This window comes from Sceloporus occidentalis, unplaced genomic scaffold, assembly GCF_023333645.1.
Source record: "Sceloporus occidentalis isolate IW3139 unplaced genomic scaffold, rSceOcc1.0.p SCAF_2, whole genome shotgun sequence".
Classification (NCBI taxonomy): domain Eukaryota; kingdom Metazoa; phylum Chordata; class Lepidosauria; order Squamata; family Phrynosomatidae; genus Sceloporus; species Sceloporus occidentalis.
The window spans coordinates 104,276,550-104,303,994 of NW_028316982.1; the positions used below are offsets into that span (position 1 = coordinate 104,276,550).

The 27,445-nt window shown below is 41.2% G+C and overlaps 1 protein-coding gene across 3 annotated transcripts in view; it reads left to right on the forward strand.

Annotated features, from left to right (window-relative positions):
* LOC149318819 (catenin alpha-3) overlaps window positions 1-27,445 on the forward strand; it is a 485,131-nt gene that overhangs the window by 432,152 nt on the left and 25,534 nt on the right. For all 3 annotated transcript variants that reach the window (XM_089510521.1, XM_089510524.1, XM_089510522.1), the window contains one exon: window positions 22,567-22,672. In XM_089510521.1, the coding sequence (XP_089366647.1) occupies window positions 22,567-22,672 (106 nt within the window). The remainder of the gene's footprint in view (window positions 1-22,566; window positions 22,673-27,445) is intronic.

Sequence of the window (27,445 nt, forward strand, 5' to 3'; positions counted from 1 at the left end):
TGAAATTTGTAACTGTTTCCTGAATAACCTAGAAATCTTAGCCTTTTGCTTTTTGGTTCTCCTTTTCTTCTAAAATAAGCAGATATGTACACATGTGCATATTGTCCAAAAACTCTTAAATATTTAAAGTTTGGCACTCTCCCATACAAGACCCTGTAGGGAATGTCTTCAATCTCTGAATGGAACAACCTATTACTTATATGTATGGCAGTCAGCGTAGCTTCACCCCAAAAGCTTTCACCTACTCCTGCATCTGCCATCAAACATGCAGAAATCCTTTTGATGTCTTGGATTTTTCTTTCTGCTAAACCATCCTCACTTGGACAAGCAGGATTGGTGGTTTCATGTCTTATCCCCACCTTCTGAAACCAATTATACAGTTGGTTATTTAAGAATTCGCCACCTCTATCTGTGACAATAGTCCCAACTTGGCTATCAAATTGTCTCTCTACCATTCTTACCCATGCTTTCAAACTTTGCCCAGCGTCAGACTTATTTTTCAATATTCTTACAAAAGCATATCTTGAAAATCTGTCCACAATTACTAGAAAATATTTGCTTCCTCCTAGAGACAAACAATTAGCTTGGGCTACATCAGCATGTACAAATTGAAATGGTCTTTGAGCAATTCTTTTAGATTTCTTTGCTACTGGAAAAGCTCTGACCTTGACTTGGTTACAAACTGTACAGTCTAAATGATTTTTACATTCTGCTACTTTTAGATCTGGACACATGCTTATTAAATTCTTTAAACACTTAAAACTTGCATGGCCAAACTTTCTATGGAGCTCATGTATGCAGTCTTTGTGCATTGGCACATTATCAATATTGTTAGCATTCTCTACTTTGTAACTATCAACATTTTCTTCCAGGAAATAAAGCTTATCCTTTTTCAAGCCTATACCACGCAGTTCCCCATTCAAAGTTATTTTACACAGGTTCTTTTCAAATGTGACTATGTAGTCTCTGTCTGTTAATTTGCTTACTGATAACAAATTGTTTTCTAATTCTTTAACATGCAAAACATCATTAAAGTTTTCTTTCAACCCTGGAATGTAAACTGTTCCCATTTGATTTACAGTACTAAGCTCATTCCCATCAGCCAAAACTACAGCATTTACATTGGCTGGCTTTCTTTCACTAATTAAATTAATGTTATTACACATGGAGGACGAAGCTCCTGAATCTACAAGCCACTTAGAGTTTGCTTTTTGCTTTTCTTTTATCATGGTCGCAAACTCATTATTATTATTTCTATTGTCCTTCAAAAATGGCGGCTTGGACTGCTTCTGCCTCTGGTCGTGCCATGGTTGCCATCTGCTCTGTTGCTTGCTTCTATCAGCTGCCAAAAGATTACAGTGCTTCTGCAGGTGTCCAATCTTTTTACAGTAAAAGCACCTCCGTTGCTCCCTCGAAGAAGCTGCCTGGTCCAGCCCATGCACATCAGGCTTGGCTTGCTGCCTTGGCACAGTCTTAGAAGTTGCTGCGTCATTTCTCTCAGACTGTCTCCTTTGGTTTTCTTCCAGAATTCTGGCCACAACTAAGTCTCTCGTTAATTCTTCAGTTGCTAAGTTCTGCAGAGCATTTGTAATGTTGCCCCAAGTAGGGTCTAGTGATTCAATTAATATGTAGCACTGTTGTTCTCTACTTATTTCAACGCCTCTCAGCTCAGCCTGCACAAATAAATCTTGCATCGTTCTCAAATGCTCTTTTACACATTGGCCTTTCTCCATCTTTTGCCTATAAATTCTTTTAGACCATAGCATTTTTGCAAAGGCAGTAGAAGGAGTGTGTAGTCTCTGCAGAGTGTCCCACACATCTTTGGCGGTTTCCTTATCTCTGATATCATTAATCAAGTCTTCTTCAAGCATTAGGAAAAGACAGGCTTTGGCTTTGCTATCTTTCTCTTTCGTGGCTGCAGTTCCTGCGGCTGGCAACCCTGCTTCAACAGTGGCCCATAAACTTTCTTTTACTAGCAGAGACTGGGCATAAATCTTCCAGGTGGAGTAGTTGCTTCTATTCAATTTGCTAAACTTCAAAATCTCCATTTTAATTTGTGCAGTGACTCAATTGACACAGTCCTTCTGAGTATGCACAGCTGACCCCTTTCGGGCTTAATCAAAACACAGGAGGAGTTACTCACGGAGCTTATCAGTGCAGCGTAAACAGCTTGCTCTGATCTGTCTTCCACTCTCTGGAACTTTCAGCTTCTGTGGATGCTGGGTGCTGCAGTAACCGGGCCCATAACCCTTGTCAGGGATGATGGGAGTTGTAGCTCTTCACCTCTGGCTCGAACTCACCACCTTGTTGCGCACCGACGCTGACCCGTTTTGGCCAGTGGATAAAGCTTTGCTCAAAAGCAGCAGAGTTACAGAGAATAGGCTGAAGACCCTGACAAACTCTCCAAGCCTTCTCACTCTTGCTTCCACAGAAGTCTTCCCACTTCTTCAGGATCCAGCTGGTTCTTGTATCTTCAGTCAAGACACCAGACAACTCAGTAGTCTTATATAAAAGATCTACTTTATTCTACTATATACAGCTCCAAACTATCCAACACAACAATACTCCTCACTACTCCAATACTACCCACAAAATACATTGGGATTCATAGTCATTATTATAGTCCTTGGATCATACCACCCACTCTTGTCAGTATCCACCCAGTGGGCGTGTATAACCACTCTCATTGGTTCTCTTGTTTCTACCCAGAATTGGTGATTTCATCATCTCAGCCTTGACCACTTAACAATTCTCAGGTGTGTTCAATTAACCACTTTACATTTCTGTCCTTGGCATACAGGACTTGTTAATTGTATTATCTTTTACACCTGTGTGGCTTCTGATTTGCTTCTGCTGAGTCACTCTGACTCTCACATACAAGTTTTATTTCAATCACTGTATGTCCCATGTTGCTTTTTCCTTAACATCAGCAGCTATCTGAGAGCGGAAGATTGTTAGATGGATTCTATTAGTGCCAGTGGCAGAGTTTCTCTAAGATGACAACAAGAAGCAAAAACTGTCATCATTATAGTTTTTTTTGTGGGATTTTTTGGGTTGTGTGGCCATGTTCTAGAATAGTTTATTCCTGATGTTTGCCAGCATCTGTGGCTGGCATCTTCAGAGAATGTTGGCATGGAAGAGAGTGGGATATATATATATATATATATATATATATATATATATATATACACATACCGAGTGACCCTGTGTAGGGAGGAGTGTTTTCCATGTTAATCTGTGTATTGTTCTGTTATTGAATGACAAGGTCTCAGGGTGGGAGGATATGCAAAGAGGATTAGAGTCTGTTTAATTAGTGATCATTGTCTGCTGGGAAAACCCTGGTCCTGGGTGGTTTTTTCATTTGCATTTTGTTGGGTCCTGATTTTAGTGTTTTTCAGGACTGGGAGGCAAACTTTGCTAACTTTAAGGATTTCTTCTTTCCTGTTGAAATTGTTTTTGTGTTTGTGGATTTCAGTGGCTTCCCTGTGCATTCTGACCTGATAAATGTTGGCATGTTTCAGAATTTCAGTGTTTTCAAATAGCATTTTATGCCCAGGATGGTTTATAATATGTTCTGCTACTGCTGATTTTTCTGGCTGACCCAGTCTGCAGTGTCTTTCACGTTCCTTGATTCGTGTTTGAACACTGCGTTTGGTGGTCCCTTGTGTGCAGCTGCATGATATGTGTTAACTCCTGCAGCTGTGGGAGGGTCTCTCTTGTCCTTTCCTGAGTGCAGCATTTGCTGGATTTTTTTCAGTCGGTTTGTAAACCATTTGGAGGTTGTGTTTCTTCACCAGTTTCCCTATTCTGTCTGTGACTCCTTTGATGTATGGTAAAAAATACCTTCCCTTTGGGTGGTTATGTGTCTTCACTCCTCTGGGTTTTTCTGGGTCTGGCAGCTCTTCTGATGTCTGAGCTGGAATAACCATTAGCCTGTAGAGGCTAGTCTAGATGCTTCAATTCATCTTCCAAGAAGTGGGTTTCACAGATCCGTTTTGCCCAGTCTACTAGTGTTTTTCATTGTGTTTATTTTTTGTCCTGGGTGATAGTTGGAGTTCTTGTGTGGGTATCTGTCCGTGTGTGTAGGTTTTCTGTATACTGTGTGGCCCAAACGTTGCTTCGGTTTGCGGATGACCAGGACAGCCAAGAATGGCAATGCTCCTTCCTTTTCTTTTTCCATTGTGAATTGGATGTTCAGGTGGATGTTATTCAGATGGTTTTGAAACACAGCCAGATCTTCTTCTCCATGGTTCCAAATGGTGAGAGTGTCATCCAAATATCGGAACCATGTTGTGGGCTTTTGGGGTGCTGTTTCCAGGGCTTGCTTTTGAAAGTGTTCCATGTAAAACTTTACTATGGATGCTGACCATGAAAGTTTCCAACTTCACGCTACCCCCACACACAGTGGGGACGAGAAGAAACATCCAGCAGCTGCAATGGCAGGAGAAGGAGACTGCCAGCTCCACATTGCCTATTTTTTAAATTCTTGGCTTCCTGGGGCAGGGATGGGGTCCTCAAAATCAAGGCATTTTATGATAGGTGGCTTGTGCCACCAGTCAGGCAATTGTGCAAGCCATCCCTCCTATACCACCCTGATAATTGTCCAATGACTCCCCATTAACAAACCAGACATTTTGACAAATAGGTACCTTGGAGTTGGCTTGCTTCTTGTGAAAGCATGGTGAGAGTAGGATGTTTTCATAGAATCATAGAATTGGAAGAGTCCCGGGCTGTCTGGTCCAATCCACTTTGGCCGTGCAGAAACTCACAATCAAAGCATTCTCAACAGATATCCATCTAGCCAAAGAAGGGAGTGTGATCCACAATTGAACAGCTCTTACCATCAGGAAGTTCCTCCTAATGGTCTGTTCTAGATGGGCAAAAAGTACGTACTAGGTACGTACTAGGGTTAGGAAAGGGCGTCCTTTCCGGACGCCCTAACCCTAGTACGTACCTAGTATGTACAAAATGGTGGCACCCTATACACATGGGCGCCACCATTTTGACGTGGCGGACGCTTAGCGTCCGCATGTCTCAGCACCCTTCTGATGTCACAAGGGCACCATTGACGCCTTGCGACGTCACAACGGTGCCGCAAGAAGAAGCTGCTTTTTTCGGCTTCTTTTTGCTGTGCGGAGGAGCCGCGTGGTTTGTCTGCTGCAGCTCCTTCGCACAGCAAACACGGGCGCCGGCAGACCACCCTTTTGGGCGGTCTGTAAAGTGCCAATGTTTAGATTGAATCTCTTTTTCCTATAGCTTGGATCCATTGTTCCATGTCCTATTCTCTGAAGCAGCAGAAAACAAGCTTGTTCCATCCCTTTTGATGTCCCTGATGTCAGGATTTGTATTTTAAAAATGTTGTTTTATTTATGGATTATATAAAGGAATATGAAGTTAGGAACTATTGGAATAGGAGAGAGAAATGAACATTGGAGCGAATTGGTTGAGTGAATTGGTGAAATCTTTGAAGAAATTTGTGTAAGGCTGGTGAATGACAGTTGGTGAAAGACAGTTGGGAATTTCAGTTTGAATTGAGTTTTTCAGTTAGTCTAGAATTTGAGATGAGTGCACTCAGAGAAAAATTTTAGGGCTGGAACAGACATGCCTGAAATACTGACTTCCCGGTAGTTGGGGTGTGGCATATGCCAACAACACCACTCCCAAGATGGCATCACACCACCCACCCAACCAGATGGTGGGCAGCATTCTGGCATTTTGGAGGCACAGCATTTAGACTCCGCATACCATCAAAATGCAAAAAAGCTGCTGCTGTGGCAGCAAAGTCACCTTTTTTCTTGGTGCAAAAAGGAGCTGCTTTCTGCCACTTCTTCTTGCGCTAGGAAAATGCCGGATTGGGGTCACAGCGTGTGGTTGCCGCAGCCCCAATCCAGTGCTCAAAGAGACACTCAAAGGCAAGCCGCTCCTTCAGGGCAGTCTGTTTCACCCTTCTGTTAGATTAGGGCTGGACTGAAAAAATCTGACTCTTGGTAATTGCAGTGAGCATCGCAAAAGTCTTCACATTTGCTGGATTAAAAGGTAAAATCCTCACATTTGGTTACAGTGGTGGGACTGACTGAGAGGAATCCTGACAGTTGGTATCACTGATGAGATACCCTGAGGGGGAATTCCACATTTGATGGCAGAAGTGGGATTGTGCTATGGTCCATTATATAAGTGGTGTGCATTTTTAGCTTCTGGTCTAGGAGAGATAGGCAATTTGCAAAGCGACAGCATTGAGTAGGGGTATATACAGAGTGGCCTTCCAAATTCTGTGAGGCCGCAATTTTCTGTATGTTTATGGTAAGGTAGATTCGGAGAAACCGAGACCAAATCATAGCTAGTGGCCATAAGAGCAGGAGAATTTGAAGAGGTTACTGAGGACAGCCCACATTCAAGCAACAGGAAGAAATGAAAAGTTGTAAATCTTTGCTTAGTTTGTTGTTACATGAAAAATTTTTGTCACCTTGGTGAGCCTGCATTTTTCAGTTATTTTCTTTTTACATTTTGGGACTTTTTAGATTTATTTTTAAAACAACTCCAATGTTTTGTGCAGAAAACAATGTATTATGTGCAAAAGAAGCTATTTTCTGTAAAAGAATGCTTTACACCAGTGTTGTCACCTGGTGCAGGGGACAGGGCTTCAAAGGTGGGACTTGGGGGCAGAGTCAAAAGGGCTCCTCCCTCCCCCACACAGCTTTATCTTAGAGCAAAGTTTTGCAGGGCAGGGATGGAGGGTGCCAGGCCCTCCTTTCCTGCCCAGCAATGCTATAAAGCATTGTCACAGGTCAGGGATGGGGGGTTCCTGCCTGTAAAGCTTTAAAGCAAAGCCTTGAAGGCCAAGGATGGGGGGCACTGGGCCCTTTCCCTCCCTCCCCTATGAAATTTTAAAGTCAAGCCTTGCAGGGCAGGGATGATCATGCCATCAGATCCTGGCAGGGGATAGAGGGCCAGCTAAACCTTATTATACAAACCCTTGGAGCAAGAGTGCAGGTCCTAGGGGAAAAGTCTCCAGTGGGTAGCTCCAGCAGTACATTTTCCATAGAATAGAATCCTAGAGCTGGAAGAGTTCATAAGGGCCAAATAGTCTAACCCCTTGCCATGCAGGAATAAACAACCAAAGCACTTCTGAAAGATGCCCATCCAAACTCTGTTTAAAGACCTCCGAAGAAGGAGAGTGCACCTGCCAAGGCAATCTGTTGCACTGTTCAAACAGCCCTTATAGTGAAAACATTTTTGCTGATGTTTATACTTATTTACTTTATTTATATGGCCTTTTCTCCCATGGTGGGACCCAAGTCGACTTCCAGAGACAACAGATTAAAAACATTTACAATAAAGTTTTAAACACATTTTAAAATCCTCACATTAAAACACTGTAAAATAAGTTAAAAATAATACAGAAGTTAAAAACAGATAAAGCATATATCTAAATAAGAACCTTGGCTGCCACTGAGAAGGCTCTCTTTCTCTCATGTCCTCACCAAGTGAGCCTGTAATGGTGGTGGAACTGAAAGAAAGCCTTACCCTGAATATCTTAGCATTCTTGCAGGTTCATATGGGGAGATACGGCTTTTCAAATAGTCTGGACCTAAGCTGTATAGGGCTTTATAGGTCATGACCAGCAGTTTGAATTGTTCCTGGAAGTGAACTGGTACAAGTGAACCAACAAGGGAATTATATGCTCCCTGTAACTTGCCCTGGTCATCATTCTGGCTGCCACATTTTGAACTTCCTGCAGTTTCCAAACAGTTTATAAAGGCAGCCCCACATAGAGTATGCTATGAGTCTTCAATTTGTTTTTGACTTATGGCAACCCTCAGGTGACTACCATGGGGTTTTATTGGCAAGGTTTGTTTAGAGGAGGCTTGCCACTGCATTCCTTTGAGGCTAAGAGCATGTGACTTGCTCAGAGTCACCCAGTATGTTTCACAGCTGAGCTAGAAATCAGACTTGGTCCTCAGAGTTGTAGTCCAACACTCACACCACTACAATGTTCCAAATGGGATATAATCAAGGCATGTGTCACTGTGGCCAAATGTTTAGGTGGAATTTCTTTTCTGATGTGTCATAGCTCCTGTAGATAAGTCATGTGGGATGAAAGCTGTAATAAGAACAGTGATAACAGCTGCATCCACTAGATATATTTTGATACTAGCCTTCATATTGAATAACCTGTTTGTTTTTGTGGCTCTCGGATGCTTGTAAGTTGAGTTGTACCTAAATTCCGGGCCCCTTGAATACATGCCCACCTCCACAATTAGCTTTTCCAGCTCTCCTCCCGGCTCTTGCCTGTGCTGCCTCTGATGCCACAAGGATCCACCTCATGACATCACAAGGGCCTGTGCTTTTGACATCACAAAGAGCCAGACCATAGCATCATCTCAGAGGATGGGATATTGCTGAGCCAGCACCCAGAACTAGCTAAACTGTGGCACCATGAAACAAAGGCCTATGGTAGGATTTCTGTATGTGAGTCACAGTGCTATTGTATTTGTGACGTCAGTTGGCCAGCAAGGATGCCAATCATAATGATTCTCATTCTCTCCATTCCCTCTGGCTTAAAGTGCTACATCATTTTGTATCCTGGCCTCAGGGCAGACAGCTGTGATGCAATATTAAAACTTCATTTTGTTTGCTTACCACTTATTTTTAGTTAATGCACAAACTGTAATGAATTGGAACAGCATAGAGCCACAGAAAGTGTGCCATACTTTTTGCATACCTCATGAATTTGAGATCGCCCTTGCCTGTGGGCTTTTGAGGCAACTGGAATGAACTCAGTCTGTTCAGAAGAGAGGAGAAGAGAGTAAGGGAATGACTGCAGCTAAGGCTTCTTTTCATCTTCTCAGAGACAGGATTGATTTTTTGGTAGAAATCTACAAATTGCGCTCTGAAAAACTGAATGTAAATGCTTAGCTATCCTAAAGAAGAAACCACAATTTAAAGAAAAGGAGGGATGACATGACTTTTATGAATATATTCTCTTCCTCAGTTTGATTATATAAATTTTGTGCTGATCACTTCCAAAAGTTTTGGGAGATGGGAAAAATGCAGTGCTCTTAACTGCTAGTAGTTTTTAGCACAGGCAGTGAATTATGTCTATGTGTCTCTGCTTACTGTGGCAAAAATGCTGCCCTTTCACTGAAAAATTGGCTGAAAGAACCCCCCCCCCCCTTTAAAATAGAAGCTAACGGCCATGTAAATGCATTAATTAAAAAGTGCCATCCTCTTCTTTCTTTAACCTATTAGCATACCAAGCAGATTCCAGGGGAGGTCTAAGAAATGTACAAGAATCATCACTGGAACTCAGATTAAAACTAGCATACTTTATTAGCATCCATACTTAAAGTGAAGAAAATGCATATTTTAAGGCATGGGTAAGGTAGGCACATTATTCTAGTCCTCTTTTCTCTGTCCCCCTTTTCTCGTCTTCTTATTTTAAATTTATTTCTCTGCCTCATAGATGAATGCAATTAAGTGTATGCAATTTTAGCATAAGCTTTGATGGTTATTCTGAATAAAAGGAAAAAAGGAATGTTTCTGACTAATGGCAGTGGCATCCCTAGGGTTAATGTCACCTGGTGCAGTCACTCATGTTGCCACCCTCCTCATTGACCTCCTCCTCATATTTTACACCATATAGAATCTATAGTACTTTTTTTTTGCACTAATACTACTTTTAAATCATATTTACCATCTACCACTGAATGTAATGCTAATAGTTGTGACATAAACAACTAGCAAAATTTAAAAATATATATCTTCAAATTAAATATCATATGCATAACCTAAATGTATTTACATATACATAGTAAAGGTTTGGTTAAAATGTAATGTTTTTAAAGAAAAATTTAAAAGAATAATTAAAAATCATTTTTTTAAATTTAAAAGAATAATTAAAAAAATAATTTTAATTTTAAAAAATTCTGGGGGCCCTACTTTCTTCTCCCACTGAGGTTCACCTCATTTCCACCATTTCATTAAGCGCTTTTTAAAAAGAGATACAGGCAAGTGCCACAATGTTTCTGCCAAAATACAGGTGTTTGTGCAGAGGTGGTGTCACCTCCCCTTATGGTGTCACCTGGTGCGGTCCACTCCCCCCCAACATCTCTAGTGATGCCACTGACTAATGGATATAGAAAGGGTATTTCTGAATTTACTCCTCTTCAAACAAACAAAGTAGGTTCCTGCAATTTCAACTTTTCTCTTAGGTTCTCATTCAAATTGTATCCTGAAATTAATTTGCTCAGTTGTAAACATTTTTTCTAGCTAAGCAGTGGGAACATTTTCTTTGCCTCACCTTGGAAAGTGTCTATACAATAAGTACTGTACCTGCTTTTGGACTGTATCCAACTGTGGGCACAGCTTTCATAATAGCAGAGTTTGGGCTTTGTGTGTGGAGGGGGGGGGGAATTTTACCTACCACCTCCATCCTCCCCAAGCAAACCCAGATGGACCAGGTCAGCATGGGCTCAGTCTGTGCTATCCTGGCCTTGGTGCTCAACTGGGTCAGTCCCTGGGTCGATGCAGGGATGGGTGAATATCCACACACCTCTTCCCATACTGGCCTGAGACCCATGACTGGTCATGCTCCTTACCATGCTAGCTATCACTTTTGCTCAGAAGCCCCCTGTTTCCACACCAGATGCAGTAACGGGGGTGGAGTGGGGTGGGCTTCTGAGTTAAAGTGATATCCAGCAAGGTAAGGAGTGTGGGGTACAGTGTAAACAGCCAAGTTTTGCCACAGAGTTTCTAGGAAACTCCATGCAAAATCAGGGGTATTTTACCCTGGGGTAAAGGCTATTTTCCGTGGGATCGGTCTGGATCTTCCAAATCTGTGTCTGGCCTGACCTGGCAGGTTTGGGTCCATACTGCTCTAAAGATTTTGGCCTGTGTCTTCTCCCTAGATGACAATAATGGGAAGAGCCCAGGTCTTTTGACCATTGTGGACAACCCATGTGTCTGGGAAAGCTGCCCATAGCCAACAGCAACAAAGCAAACAGAGATAATGGCAAAGCAAAAGAGCAACCAAAACACTGTGTCTGCAACACACTTCAGAATATCAGATGATCAGAAGCCAGAGCAAAAAGAGACTTCCAAAAGCCAGTTCAAGGGTCAGGGTTCAAACAATCAGTCCAGGGTTCCATCAGGCAGAATCATCAGTGCAAAGTCAAAAGATACAGCCCAGAGGGTCAGGCAACAAGAGTCTCTGACAAGGGTGCTTTCACCAGGAAAGTCAAGTCACTTCTGACAAAGGTTCTGGTGGTCTTCCCAGGCTTTTATCTCTGGCTCTCATTGGTGCAGTTGTTCCCTAACTGCTTAGCATTTCATGTAAATTCTTTGTGAGTGCCACATGCCTGCCCTTTCAGATGTCCACTTGCTGAACAAAGGCACAGGTACATCTGCCTCCTTATTCTCAGTGCCCAAACTGATAGGAACCTCTGCACTGGTGCCAGGTTCCTGCCTATCCTCATTGGCAACACTCTCTGCTGGCACTGGCACTGGCACTGGCACTGGCACTGAGGACCTGGGGCCAGCCTCTTGGTTGAGTTCTTCTGCTTCCTCCTCTGAGTCTCCAGCTTCTTCACAGGGCATGATACCATGTTTTATCAGAAAGGTGTGCATAAGACAACAGAAAGGTGTGCATAAGTAAAGTAAAGCATTAAAGTAAAGTAGCTGCCTGGCACCTGGCACTTCTGTTGTGATGTTGGTGGCACTGTGAAGCAAACACTTCTCCACCTTATTCCTTTCACTAGATGGTAGTCCTATGGGGTTTTCATAAATCCCACCGCTGCCACCCATTTATGTGATGAGAACACTCTAAACTCTTAGTGTTCAGTAGTGTGTTTTGCGTTCTAAAACTCAAGCCACGTGTTTCTTGAAACAATAACAAAAGTTTATTTAAAAATAGATTTGTATAAAGTGTCAATGATATGAAGTTGTTATTATAGTTTTTCCTTGTGTTACTTAGTTACATTTGCACTCTTTCATTCTTAGAATTAGTAGTGGCTTAGATTTCTTAGGAACCAACTGTTTCCAACCATATGTTTTCTTTGTTACTGATGCCCTTCACTTTCACAAAATATGCAGTCGAGTTTCCCTCATTTGGGGAAATTGCAGGGGTCAGCACACCCGGAGTGCAATTTCATATATATATATTTAACCACCCTTCTTTGGGCTTAACTCAGCCACCACAGATATTGTATCACGCAGTCTCTCAATTTCAGACTCTGAAATTACTGTCCCTCACTGGACACAATAGACCCTTCCTGGTCTGCAGCCCAACTCTGACTGACTGTTCCCTCTGGGACTCTTGGAACTCTGTCCTCACTCAGACTTAACTGTTCCCCAACTGTCAAATCCCAACAGACTCTCCCCTCTATCAGCATGGGATTTTCAAAAGTCCCAGCCCACATACTACTGGCTGTTCCTCAGCTGCCTTCTAATTGGTCATCTGGGTATTCTATAAACCACAGGCACATGATCCCCTCTGTGTCACCTGGTGTGGCCACCGTTGCAGCATATCGCTTGCTCTGAGGTCAGAATGAGACCCCCAGAATCAGTAACATAAATCACTGTTCTAAGTTCCAAGCGACTTGCTGCAATGGCAGCCATGTTAAATGGCACAGCAGGCCACATTTTAAACAGTCATCTAGGAACAGGACAGAGGGCTCAGAATCTTCTGGGAAGATCTGAAACAAAAGGTGAGATATTTTACAGCATCATAAGGGGGACGTGCCCCTGGTTTGGTGTTGAATGGGCTGGACATAATCTGGACTATTTGTACCTAAACCTGGGTTTCAACCATGCATCATCTGGATTCTCTACCAAGATGACAGAGGTGAACATTTTATTTGGTCTGTGTAGACAGGAGGATAGTTAGAGAAAGGGTGGAGGAGTGAGTGACTGGAGGATTAGTGTTAAAGGACTCAGATAGGTTTAGGAATTAATGAATAGTATTTAAGAGCCTGAGTTTGCTAGGAGAAGGATGTGTGAATGTGTGTGAGATGTGTTTTAAGTGTATTAAATAACAAGACTTGCAGAGGGGGGAAAAAGCTTTTTTCACAATTGTAGCTGTTTTTAATGTATTTGGGGGTGCTGAATTTGAAAAAACATAATAAAAATGTCATACCACATAAAGTTCTTTTACATGTTCAGTATTTTTATCAATTTAGTTGTTACTAGATTTTGATTGAGTGTGGGCGTTGATGTTCCAATGCGACTCCTTTTAGTGCTTTTGAACAGATTTTTGTGTTTCATGTCAGCGAATTAAAGTGTTTTGAAAATCTATTAGAAGACTTTAACCCCTTTCTTACACTTTGCAGGATAATTCTTAGCAGGACTTTTTTTTTATTCAGCCACACATTACAACATAGAAACATCAAAGCAAGTTGTGGGAAATGTGTGTACGCAGTGGAGCAAATCATGAAGTCATTTTGGGGTTTAGAATGCAAAAGTCCTATAAAACCAGCATACATTTTTAAAAAAGATTTTATGACCCTCCATTTTGCAGGCCTGTGTAATTATTCTGTTTTATTATTATCAACAGGTTATTTGTTAATAAAAATTTGTTTTTCTATTCATACCCTTTTAGCCTCCAGAAATGCTACATATCAGGAAATTTGTATTCAAATTTTGACTTTATTCAGCAGTGAATAAAGAGAGGTCGGGTCCAGTTGGAACATAAATTGCATGTTATTTCACACAGGTACCTTGAGGGTATCTAGGATGTCCCAACAGTTGGTGACCACAGCAGTAGGACAGAAGGAGGCCATTACATTGGTAGCAGAGGTGGGAAAAGGGAAAGCCCTGATTTTTAATGATAACAGTGAGATTTGTGAAATTCTTTATATTTAGTGATCACTGAGGGTTAGCTACAGCCTTACAGCTGGTAGAAATGTGGTGGGTTAAGTGGTAAACCCTCACAGGACCCTCCAGAGATTGAACTTCATCAACCTTAGCTACCATGGCTAACTGCTCTTCATGATGGGATTTGTAGTCCAATATTTGGAAAACCATTCATTCTGTAAACATTCACAATAGTGTCCTTGTCTCCACCTGTGAAATTTATGGACATGGAAGGGCAACCTATGGTAACTGAGCTGGTAAATAATACCCATAAAATGCTTCAGATGTCTCAGTAATACATACACACCATTTAATAATGTCGGCTAGAAAGATTTAAAAGTGAAAAAGGTCACACAATTAACATTTTCTTGCAACTGTTGCACTCATCTGATTAATAAGATTATAAGCAATATGATGATAAAAATGGCAGGTTAGCTGATTGGACCATAAGCCATAAATACACTGATTGCTCAATTACATTTAGGAATATAATTTTTTTCTGCATAATTTTACTTTATTCTTTTCGAGTAAAAGTTCTGTTTCGGAACTGCCATGTCCCTCTTAAGAAAAATGTTTACTTGGCAGCGATCTCCAGTATGAGTTTGTAAATATTACATGACATGTCGTGAATGTTACCTTTCATTTCCAATCATATTGAAGAATTAGAAAATCATTTTTTTGTTTTTGTTTTTAAGATTTTTGGATATTATCAGAGTTTGGATACTTTGCTTATCATTGGTTTCAGATAGCAGATTGGCATGTCAGAGAATAAGATTAATATAAACTGATCTTCTTTTAAAAAATGTTTTGTATTCGATATAATAGCCCTCACAACTGAACTTCTAATAATTTTGATATAGTTCAAAGTAAAATTTCTGTTGGTTTGCAACAGAAAACCAATTTATTAGGGACAAAATTCACATTAAATCACTAGGATTTATTGCAAGGTAAGTGGCACAGTGGTTGGAATTTTGGACTGCTACTCTGGATACCAGGGTTCAGTTCCATGCATGACTATGAAACCTATGGGGTGACTTTGGGCAAGTAACTTGCTGTCAGCCTGAAGGGAAGGCAATGGCAAACTTTCTCTGAACAAATCTTGCCAGAAAAAAATCTGTGATATGTTCACTTTGTTGCCCAAAAAGGGGGACTTGGGATCCCCATAAACAGTGATAACATATTTGGGGCGATGTATTAGCTCAGCAGATGGCCTGTGAGAGGCTGGGTAACCTTGAGGATCATTTTTTCCTGTGTGTACCAGTACTAACTGTGGGGGTACTCCAAAATTAATGAATAATAAAGGTTTTATTTAGAAATAGGCACACAAATACGCAGTCACAATTCAGTCTTAGACACTATACAAGGCTAACCGAAAGAGGTGTGTCGAAATTGAATAGCAGAGTCTTAGGATGTAGAGAGGGTGATATTACCCAGTTTGCAGAGGAATCACAGAAAATGGGGTCTGGCTCAGGCAGCATCTGTAGGTGACATAATGGGTCCAGGAGACCCTCTTTGCACATACAAAATTAGAGCTGGAGCTGATATTTATATCTGATTTCCTAGCCTCAAGAGGTACTTAGTGCTATTTTGCAGTGTAATAAAGATCTGATAGCTTTCCCATGGAATTTACAATAGAATTCTGAAACGACTAATGGTTTTAACTTCAGAGTAACAAAAACATTGATTGGATTTAGGACAATCGAATGTAAATAGATAAGCAAGTTGGCTGGTGACATGGCAGGCAGCAGGTAAAAAAACCTGGTTTTACTTGCCTTTGTGCAATAGGATTATATTTGTCTCCAGTGCAAGAGCATATGCATAAAGCCTGGGGGAGGACAGAGCTACCAGCAAACCCATTTAACCTTTATTTTGCTACTACCTTGATCTGGGATAGGGAACCTACAGCCCTCCAGTTTCTGACAAACTATTATTCCTATTATGCCTCACCACCAGCCACATCAAAGGAAATTTTAGCCGGACTCATGAGGGCTTGGTTGTAACTCCTCCCCTTATGGTTACTCTACATGTACTATCACCATTCAGGGAGCCCTCATGAGCCTGGGTAAAACTCTGACCTGGATTCTGCACATGTTTTTGGGTCAATCTTTCCCATGGGGCACTTCGTGGTGTTTCAAAGTTCATTATGACTGCTTAAAACATGCCTGGCTCTAGATATGAAAATATGAAACCCCGTATATGGTGTTGGGGTGTCAGGTGTGTTTACAACAGCCTTAGGGTCCCCATAAATCAGAAATGTCTTGAAGAGACACAACAAGTATGCTTTAATCTGAGCTGCAAATGGAGTGCGCTTACAGTGGTCATAATGATACATACAAAAATATATATACGAATCTAACAGGATCATGATACAAGTGCCACGTTTTTGTGCGTGCAGCTCCCATTCATCTATGTATGAAAACCTAGCCAATGGATTGTCCTCACAGACTTACCTGTATTAATTCAATTTTCCATTTTACAAAGCTTCTCTCACCTGGAACAGCAGTTGCAAATTTTAGGCATCATTTAACCGTAATTTAAGTGGGTGAAAGACAATGCAATTCAATATTCTTATTATGTTGGGCAGGGCAGAAGGTGCTGCTGCTTCAATGGAATTAGAATGACTGCCACATTCACTGCATGCTTAAATGAACCTAAGCCTCTTCTTCCTAGATAGGGTCACCATTGGAATACTAGCTGAAGCTAAACTTGGGTACTGTTGCAATCTGGGCTTCCATAGACAGGAGCTCATCCAGAAGCACCCCAAGTTACAGATTCTCTTACTTGGGGTGGACATGCATATTATCTTCATTCTTATGGAAGAAAATGGAAGAGCTTGGATCATTTTATCAAAGTAATCCAAGATTCAAAAGGATGTCTTTCCTCTGAGCTCCTTAGCTGTGCTTTTATTAAATGTGAAGGGGCAACACCACTCCGCTCCACTGAATTGGGGTAAAGAGCTTCAGTAGCAAAAGCAGAGGACAATCTATCTCCTCAGTGGTTGGTTTCCCGTCTCATCTTTTCCACCTCTGCAGCCTTTGTTAGTCCTTTTCACTGAATAAAGACAGCATTTGGAAGCAATGTGGGTAGCCGTGGGGAAATATATCCCATGATGAACCACTTACTTTTTGCCACAGAACTTATTCTTCCCCTGACAGATTGACTGCTCCTGAACCTGCTAAACTCTGCCCTCTGGCTCACTTAGAAGATATCCTACCTCGTTCAGCTACAAAAATAGATGCTGAGAATGTGTATAGTGTATTCAGTGACAAAATACAAGCATTTTTTTAAACAGGAAGCTGACAGGCTTTTCATGGAGCAAGGATTAGCAGTTGGTTGCTTGTTTGTTTAGTTTTCAGCCCTCATTAAATCTTATAGGAATCGTAGGGAAATCGGACAGAAATAAGAGACTTTGTGTGCATGAAAGCATCATAAAATATCTCAATGGTGTGATCTCTCTTATGGAAAGGCACACTGATAGTGGAAGATAGCGACGGCAAAAAATGGCTTTTAATGACAGAACAAGTTCAACTGGCACATTCAGAGGGTTTAAAATCAGTCATAGTTCTTTCTCTCTTTTTAAAAGGGATTAGTTCCCCTGCCGTAACAGTACAAAACTCTGAGATCTCAACCCAGATATAAGTAGTCACATTCTGTCAATCATACATTAGGCACAATCCAGTAAAAAACTGGGTACAACTAGCATTGCTGATCTACTCTTGAAATAAATTAAGTGAGATCAAACAGGATTATTTTTGCAGTGCATATGCAGCCCTAGTGTGGGGTTATGTTGTGACAAGGATTCCCTTCCTGACATCTTCCTCAACCACGCTTGTATGAGACATTTAGCCCTGGGAAATGGGAGGATCCTACCTGGCCCAAGGCAACCAGTTGATGCTTGCCTTGAATTGGAAATGGGTTTGTGGGCTGAGAGGCAGGTACAGCAGAGCAGCGTTATAAGCCTTCTCATTCTGCCCCATCAACTCTGACCTGGCACATAGCACTATGTCAAAAGTTTATTTGCTAGTTTCCTTTCCTTTTGAGGCCAGCTCCTACCCTGTAGGTACCTGCTTTCAAGTCTTAGGGCTGCATTGATTTCAAAAAGGCTTTCCCTCAGTCATGATTTACTTTCTGTGGGTTTTGCACACCATGTTCACAGGGTTTCCCCAAATTTAACTGTTGCTTATTTAAATGAAAAATAAAACATAAAAAATCCTACTCTTTAAAACTTTTTTTGAATAGAATATGGCCATGATCCTGTTGTCTGTGTTGCTGGCAGTAATGGTAAAAAAAAAACACCCTTGGGCATTGCAGCAACTGGGATAGTTGGGGTAGCAGAACAAGCCATCCCTTTCAGGAGAGAAAGCTCTCCTGCCAGCTCCTCAGCTGCTTGGGAACTAGTATGACAGTTTTCTATAGAGAAAGGGGAAGCTTTCACTGCTGCAAAAAGTGCATGGCACTGACATGACAGAACAATACACTGTCGTAACACACTAACAAGGTTTCAGTTAAAGGCCACAATCCTGTATCGGTGCAGTACAGTGCACCTGCATATGCTGGAAGCCGCGCCAGAAGGAAGAGAGGCGCGCGCTGGAAGGAAACAAAGGCACCGTCACGGGCACAAGCCCCAATAATTTGAATGGAGCTTGAGCATCTGCATTTTTCCCTTATGTGGAGTGGGGGGTCCGGAACGGATCCCCCGCGTAAGGGAAGGGACGACTGTATTTAATTAAACTACATAGGCCTTGTCTGTACTGGCCAGGATCCTCCAGGACAGCCTGGAGTATCCTGGCCCCTAGCTGAAACAGGCAGTCCACATTACCTTGGCATTTGTTTCTGTGCCATGGTAGCTGTCTCCATGCGTATCTCACTGGGCTGCCTGGCTCATCTACCACTGTCACAGTGGCTTGTTTCTGAGGTCAGAATGAGGCAACCAGCAATGATCACATACTGGGTTCCTTGTTCTGACCTCAAAACAAGTGACTCACAGTGGTGGCAGATGCATCAGATGGCCCAGCAGGATAGGATATCCATGCAGACAACTGCCATGGCACAAAGACAGAGGCTTCTGCATCTTCCCAGAAGATCTGGAGCAACAAGTAGGTTATTTTCCTCCATGTTAACATAGTTATACCCTGGTTCAGGTATGGAACATGCTGGATGTCATCTGGACTGCCCACACCAGAACCAGGGTTTGGGGCCTGCCTTGTTCAAACAGGATGATGCTAGAGCAGTGGCAGGGGTTAATGGGTATTTTGACCTGTGCAGACAAGGCATAGTTAACTATTTTTTTGCCAGTATGCTTAACTAAGTAACCTCTTCTGGCCCAACCCAGTCCAAAAAAATCTGATGGAAACACTATTTACCCATTTTCCAGTTACTGGCCGTGATGTATACTTAACTAAATAGCTAAAACAGGATTCCAGACAATGTCTTTAATTGTTCCCACACTGTTGATATAGCAAGTCTGCTGGCATTTTTGTATCGTTTATTGAATGCATGATTGCAAAACAAACGTAACATGGGATTGGACTTTCTTGAAATCAAGGCTGCATCCTCTTGCTCTGCATTAGTACTTGTTTGAACAGTGCATATTCAGTGGAAATTACAAAAGTGAAGTTACACATGTGACACCATTGCACATAGCTGGGCATCAGCTATTGTACACTGCACATTGATAGCATGGTGGTACATTACACATTGATGCACAATGTTAATTTGGTTGTACAACACTGAAATTCTGTAACAAGGTGGGTGTAGCACAATGTAGGCAGAGCTCTGTGAGTTTAAAAGTTTTTTATGTCTCTTCAGCACACAATCTAGGCCTAAATTTTGTTCTGACAGAAAAAGAGAAGACAAATTAAGAAAGGGATAATAAAGGGCCAGCCTTAACATTTGGCAAAATGAGGCAGCTTCTTCAGGTAGGAGGGTAAGTTTAAAGAATCATGTCAGGCTATCATGTCCTCCTTCTCCTCCTCCTCCAAGTTGTCTCACGTGAAGGGCAGAATGCTAGTGCTAGAGTAACCACCAGTCCAGTTGTATTTTGGTTGTGGAGTATAGTGAGAAAGAGACATCTTGCTCATTTGCTTAGATAGCAAAATCATTTGGAGCTGCCTTGCCTCTCAACCTTGTTCTTTTCCCCCCAATCCATAAAATGATTTTATTTGTCAAATACATGAATTGCATTGGTCTGTTTCTAAGCCTTGTCCTCATATGTAAACTTATTGTTTTTGGGTAAGTGATAACATCAGAGTGATATAGTTGTTTACAGAGTTTTTGATACTTAACTCATTTTATGCAACTATTTTCTCTAATGCACATTCATAGCATGCAAAAGTATGGGTCCAGGTATCCTGGCCTCACCTCTACCATACTTTTTCATGCTGTACTCTGCCCCCTCAGTACCCAGCCTTGCCACATTAAATATACATTTTGAAATAGAGTTCATGTTTTGTTGACCTGAATCCGAGTTGAGTTCCAGGGTTCTGGGACCAGAGTTCTGAGGCACAAGAAATTGACTTCGGTCTAAATCCATACTGCAGAAATAATGCAGTTTGACACCACTTTAATGTTCATGGCTCACTGCTGTGGCATCCTGGGATTTGTAGTTTATTGTGGCAACAGCACACTCTGCCAGGGAAGCTAAATATCTCACAAACTACAAATTCCATAGTGTCAAGCCACAGCAGTTAAAGCAGTGTCAAACTGCATTATTACTACATTTCTTTAGACCATAGTGCATTCTGCACCAGACTTAATAAGACAAATCTGGGAAGTGAAGTGGAGTAGACCAGCACACATGAGAAGTACAGCTCTAATGCATGTGAGATAACACCTCCCTATTGCTCCTACCTTTGACAAAAACAGGGTCAAAGAAATGGGGGGGGGGTTAAGGGAGAAGTGGCAGTTGTGGGAAAGGGCTCATTCCTAGGTCCATCACTCCTTTTAACATCTCATAGGTATCTGCCAGCAAATGCATGACTTGCTTAGTATTGGTTTTGAGAGAGCATTATACAGATGAGAAGTGTTTGTAGTTAGAGGTAAGACAAATATTGGATAATAATTCCTATTTCTAGGAAGATTTAAAATTTGTCCCCAATTATGTTTCCGCATGCCCCTATAATGTCAAAGTTTTCTACAGTGACCTTGATTTAAATGTAAAACGGTGAACAATTTTTCAGGATGGAAAACTGTCATTCCATTTAAATCAAGGTCCTTTATAGAAAACTGTTCTTTTTTCCCTCTAGTATTTTATGCCAGTATACATCTGATCAAAATTGCCTTCCCTCATCATTTTTTTCCTTAAATAGTAATAATAATAAAGGAATAAATGTAGGAGCCTAATTCTTTTATTGTATATCCTACATGACACTCATCTGTTGCAAATGTTTTAGGAGTTTCATTCACAACATGACAATTTCAATGACATTTAGAAACAAACAGACAGCCAAGAAAATGCAAAGCTATGTATAACATGTAACTAGAATATTCTGAGGCAGTATGCTACTTAATAAAAAAAATCAAATTCATAACACTGTCACTAAGAATTTCAGAAATTCTTTCTTGAATATAAATACTAAAATAGTAAGATCTTAGTTTTCAGAAATCTTCTGTTTCTTTCTTTCTTTTTTCATTTTATATATTGCCCTTTGAGCCATTGGGTGTAGTGGTCAAGTTAAAAACAAGCATTACAGCTCACATAATTTGCTAATTTTTTGAGAGCTTTCAGCCAACTATGGCTACTGCCACAATGCAGATTTAATGAGGCTTGACACTGCTTTAACTGCCATGGCTCTATCCTATGGAATCCTGAGATTTGTATTTGGTTGTGGTACCAGAGCTCTCAACCAGGGAATATCTCACAAAACTACAAATCCCAGAATTCCATAGCATTGAGACGTGGCAGTTAAAGCGGTGTCAAATTGCATTAATTCTGCAGTGGAGATGCAGCTTGCTTGTTTGTGACTTCAGTAAATTTGGCAGAGCATGCTACAGCCTGGCCCAAGTATGGATGAAAGGTTTAAAAGGGGCCCTCAGTAGGTGTAGCTAGGGGTTCCATGTCAGGGGTAAAGTGAATCCACTCTGTTATTTCAGCTGTTCAAGGAGTCTAGGATACGCCTTGACAAGGTGATAAATAGAGGATCCATAACTTATCTTTAAATATAAGTTCTCATTTACTCCAATATAGTAATACATTTATTGTTGTTAACCACCCTTGATCAATCCTTACTCATGTCTACCTCATGGATGAGACATCTCCAAGACTCCCTGTCCTCCACTATTCTTCTAAGTTCTTGCAAATTCATATCTGTGACCTCCTTAATTGAGTTTATCCATCTAGCATGTGGTCTTCCTTTCTTTCTACTTCCCTCCACCTTTCCTGACATTATTGTCTTTTCTAATGATCCATGCCTTCTCATGATGTGTCCAAGGTATGACAGCCTCAGTTTAATCATCTTTGCCTCCAGGGAAATTTCAGGCTTGATCTGTTCGAGGACCCATTTATTTGGTTGTTTTTTTTTGCTGTGCACAGTATCCTCAGCATTCTTTTCCAGCACCACATATCAAATGAATTTATTCTCTTTTTGTCCATTTTCTTAACTGGCCAGGTCTCACATCCATAAACGGTAATGGGGAATACAATTGCTTATACAATTCTAACTTTTGTGCTTAGTTGTATATCTTAATGTTTATCATATCTTTTTGTTTTCTTTATTAAAGGGGTAGAGGGCCATTGAAGAATACATCGGATGTTATTTATGCAGCAAAAATGATCTCAGAGTCAGGATCAAGAATGGATATGCTTGCAAGGCTCATTTCTAACCAGGTAGGTTAACATAGCGGTGAGTTAAATAAATTATTGTTGTTCATTACAACTGGCTCCCTGCTCAGAATATCCTTGTCCTCTTTATAACTGTGACACTTTCATCTTCTACAGTGTATTTTCTGTGTTGCACAAACACCTAGGAATGATCAAAACTAGCACTCTGTTGAAGAATAAACTATTACATTAGGACCTCATGAACTATCCATTATTCACCAGTTATCTGAAATGATCTCAGTAAAATTCCTTCTTAAAAAGTTTTTAATTTTTAAAAAATTTATGACAATAAACAATAACAGTGATTCAATAGAAGCAAAAATGAAATGGGAAGGGAAAGACAAAAACAAAACAAAAAAGAACACCACAGTCAACCAGGGATTACAAACATTGGCAGCATCTTCCATAATTTATGTTATGCCACGTATACTTAGTCACATAGCAGCCGCACTAAAAAACCCTATTCATGAATTGCATTGGCATTCCCTAGCTAGTGTGTTGATGTACAATAGGACCAATGCATATCGGTCTCAGTGCACCTCAGCCGTTCTGCTGGCTTCCCTACATAGTAATGTGCCATCAATCCCATACTTTATATGGACATTATGGAATTGCCTGATTCCAATTCCCACTGATTTATTACACAATTTCCCTTTAATAGCTTAATTGTCTCTTTATCACACATGGCATTTAAGCTCCGATTTCCATGGGAAGGGGGTGGCATCAGTGACGCTGATCACATGACACCACTTAAAAATAATAATGTATTTATTTATACCCCACTCTTCAGTGTCTTCAGAGAGAAGACACAAAAGGAGAAGGGAATGGCAGTGGGGAAGAGGGAAAGTCCAGCAGATCTTTCCTCCCATAGCTGTCCAGTCCCTGACCTGTGTCTTTTCATTAATGGGAGAAACCAGTGAATAAAATACCAGTCACACTAATCTGCTATTGCAAAATCCAGTCCCACAGCAGTAGTGCAATTGGCACTACTACTCCCCCTTTCCCTTCTCCTCCTCCCATTTTAATTCCTCCCCCCCCCAAAAAAAAAATTTCTTGCACCATTTAGGAACTCCGGAGCACCAAACGAAGTTTGAGAAATTGTTTTAAGAGTGGATTGGGCCTGAAGAGCTCCAAAATAATGAGAAAAAAGTTGAGGGAGGGAGGGGTTAAGGGAGAGGAAAGTGGAAAAAAACATAATGCCAGTAGCAGCCCCATTCACACTAAGAAGGTTATCGCATGGGGGCAAAACCGTCCCCCGATGTGTTCTAACAAGCACGAGCGCGGGCGCGCACGGAGCGTGATGGGACCCCGATGGGAACCAGAACGCTAGTTTACCGCACGGTGGAACGCCGCCGCTGCCGCTGGCGTTCCCATCGGGTTCCCGATGTGTTCCAGGAGACGCCATTTCTGGGAACGCTTTTGAAACTGTTCCCAGAAATGGCGTCTCCTGGAACACATCGGGAACCCGATGGGAACGCCCGGCGGCAGCGGCAGCGTTCCACTGTGCGGTAAACTAGCGTTCTGGTTCCCATCGGGTTCCCATCATGCTCCATGCGCGCCCGCGCTCGTGCTCGTTGGAACACATCGGGGGATGGTTTTGCCCCCATGCGATAACCTTCTAAAGCAAAATGTGTGGTGGTGGCTACTCCTATGCTGGTATGATAGCTTTTTATTTGTAGTGCAGGACTACAGTGAAAAAAGGACTAGTGTGATAAAGCCCTTAAAGAGATGAGAGCCAAAATGGTTTGTTGATGTGATAGTGGGCCAAACAATGATTCTTTCTCAGTTACTGATAAAATAAAAGGCGACCAAACTGTCAGCCTTATCATGTGAGATAGGGTTAGGGGCACATGACCCCTGTAAATATGGAAAAACTGCAAATAAGAAAAACACCATAGAGTTGCACTGGAGGACCTAGATATTTCTAGAGAGAACATATTAATAAAATATGTGAATAATCAAATATGCAAAAGCCAAAGCTGCAAATGTGGAAGGATGAGTGTATATTTAATAAGAGACCAAATGTGTGCTTTTTGAAGCTATCCCACTTGAATATTAGATAGAGTTGTCAGAATTTCTTCCAAAGAATTGGTTTTCCCATTAGAAATAAGTCTCTAATATTACATAATTATCTCTCTTTCTATCTTTCATATTGTTTATATTTGTTTCAATATTTGAAATTGTGGAGTAATGAAAAGGACACAGACATGAAATTGTAGGGGCTAAAAACTTAGATAAGTCTTCCTTATGTTCATCATCTCCAGAAGTAAAGGGCTGTCAATACTAGTTAGTTTACCTTTAGAAAGGGGAAGAAATATGAAGATTCTCATTAACATGGTGATTCATTTAGTCCATATCTGAATCCATGTCATATCTTTATCCCACTCTCACTAATTTGCAAATTAGTTTTTTGAACCCCATAAAGACCTTGTAAAATCACAGAATCATAGACCCATAGAGTCAGAAGACACCTCCAAGAATCCTGTCACTCCATCTGTGGTAGGTGGTTATCTAGCCTCTGTTTGTATACCTCCAGAGAGGGAGAGTCCACTCCCTCCTGAAGTACTTTATTCTGAAATGCCCATTATTTCATAGGCATATTAGCTTGCACCTATTGTAGAATTAATTGTTCTGTCAGGATCACAGGTAGTAGATCATTATTTGCCAAATCACTGAAATGGATTTTGAATCTCATCTCCTTTGTGAAAGCACTTTGACATTTTTCAGTTTCGGTGGAAGTATTCTCAATATTGCAGTTTGGGAAAGGGTTTCAGATAAATGAAAAGAGAAGAAGAAACACTTGATTAACTTCTGATTTCTGGATTTCTGGAGCACTGAGAAGAATTATATGGCTTTTCATGTGAAACCACACTAGGCTACAAAATAAAGCCTAGTAAGTGCTCCTTTACTGCCTGCATTGTCCTGTCCTGCCTATAAAGTAGGGGTGAGTTTTGGTTTTTCATATCAGTGTAAGTGGGGGTACCTGATCCCCTTCCTCTCTTTTCTTCTCAGTGCTGAGCTGTTTCAAGGCTTCTTTCTCTGGCTGGCTTTGATACCAGATTAAACCAGGGTGGGAATAAATGGCTGAAAGAACACAAGGGCAATAAGGCATGCAAGGTGGGCTTTTCCAATAATAATAATAATAATAATAATAATAATAATAAATATTTATTTATATCCCGCCTCTTCCGCTTTGAGGATCGAGGTGGTTAACAGCAGAGTTAATACAGCATACAACAATAAAAACAACAAGCCCCACAAGACCCCGGCCCAACCCTCCCTCCCAACTGTAAAATAAAACAGTAAAACATGGTTAAAAAGTACTTAGCAATACATCAAAATTAAAAAAAAAAACCACAAACAAGAAAAATAATAAAAGGAGGGGGATTCAAGTGGTTCTGGACATTATCAATTGGGGAAGGCCTGCCGGAAGAGAAAGGTTTTTGTCGCCTTTTAAAAAGCCTCGAATGAGGATAATTGGCGAATCTCTTCCAGCAGGTCATTCCAAGTTTTTGGAGTGGTGACAGAAAAGGACCTCCAGGAGGTCACCGCCAGTCTGGTCTTTCTAGATTGTAAGAGGTTTTTCCTGGAGGATCGGAGTGTACAGGCAGGATTATATGGGAGGAGGCGTTCCTTCAAGTAGACTGGACCCAGGCCATGTAGGGCTCTATAGATGATAACCAGCACCTTGTACTGTGCCCATATTTTATAGTTATCACCTATAAAGCCCTACATAGACTAGGTCCAGTCTACTTGAAGGAATGCCTCCTCCCATACACAATGGCTGGCATTATGTTGGTGAATTACATTGGTGTAAATTGGACTTATGCCATTGTAATCCTCCCTCCCTCCCTCCCTCCCTCCTCCTCTTCTTCTTCTTCTTTGCAAAGGTCATTGCAAGGGTTACAATTGGCAACTGTACAACATGTATAGCCAATCCCCCTCAAACCCACATTTTCTCAGCTGCAGCCCTGAACACAACATCTGCATAGCCATTTCCTGGTTGATGAAGCATGGGGAGGAGCAGACTAGTGTCAAGATATTTTCCTATAGGCATCCACAGGGATCTCCACTTGTCCTCTAGAGCAATGGTACTCAAAACAGTGGTTCCTGGAGCAGTGCCAGTTCCCGAGCCACTGGCTGCTGGTCCCTGGTGAGTTTCCAAGTGTGTGATGAAACCCTTTTCCTGGCTGCCACTGCAACTGCAGCTTGCCATTCATCATGTCCTTTTACATCAAGATCCCTCCCTAGATCTGGTACTCAGTCATCAAGGTGACTACTAAATTGGGTAAGTGGCTGTGTAAATCAGTGGATTCAGTGAGATAATGTGTGATCAGTTCTTCCTTCCAGCTCCTAAATGAAAACAGCCCAACACAATTCTAGAAAATAAACCAGTAAAGGTTTATTGTATAATAGTTCAGTCAACCATGAAATCTTTCCACATTCCCAGCTCCCAAAATCCTATTCAGATCTTATCATTTTTTCTCTTCCTAACTGGTCTTCTTTTTTCTCTCTTCCCCCCTTTCTTTAAAATAATATTGCTTATATTTTTCTCATCTAGACTAAGCAAATAAAATAAACTTCCTAATAACCACCTGATGAATGTTACTGCCCTTCACTGCCGTTAACTAATCCTTCTACAGACAAGCCTCTAGTGGTTGCCTAGCTCTAACCAGGCTTGTCCAGCTTCTCATTTCACACCAGGAAAGAAAGAAACAGTTGTAGCAAGTTGGCAGAAATATAGTGTCATTTCTGGTACAGTGGAAGAAAATTATTGCA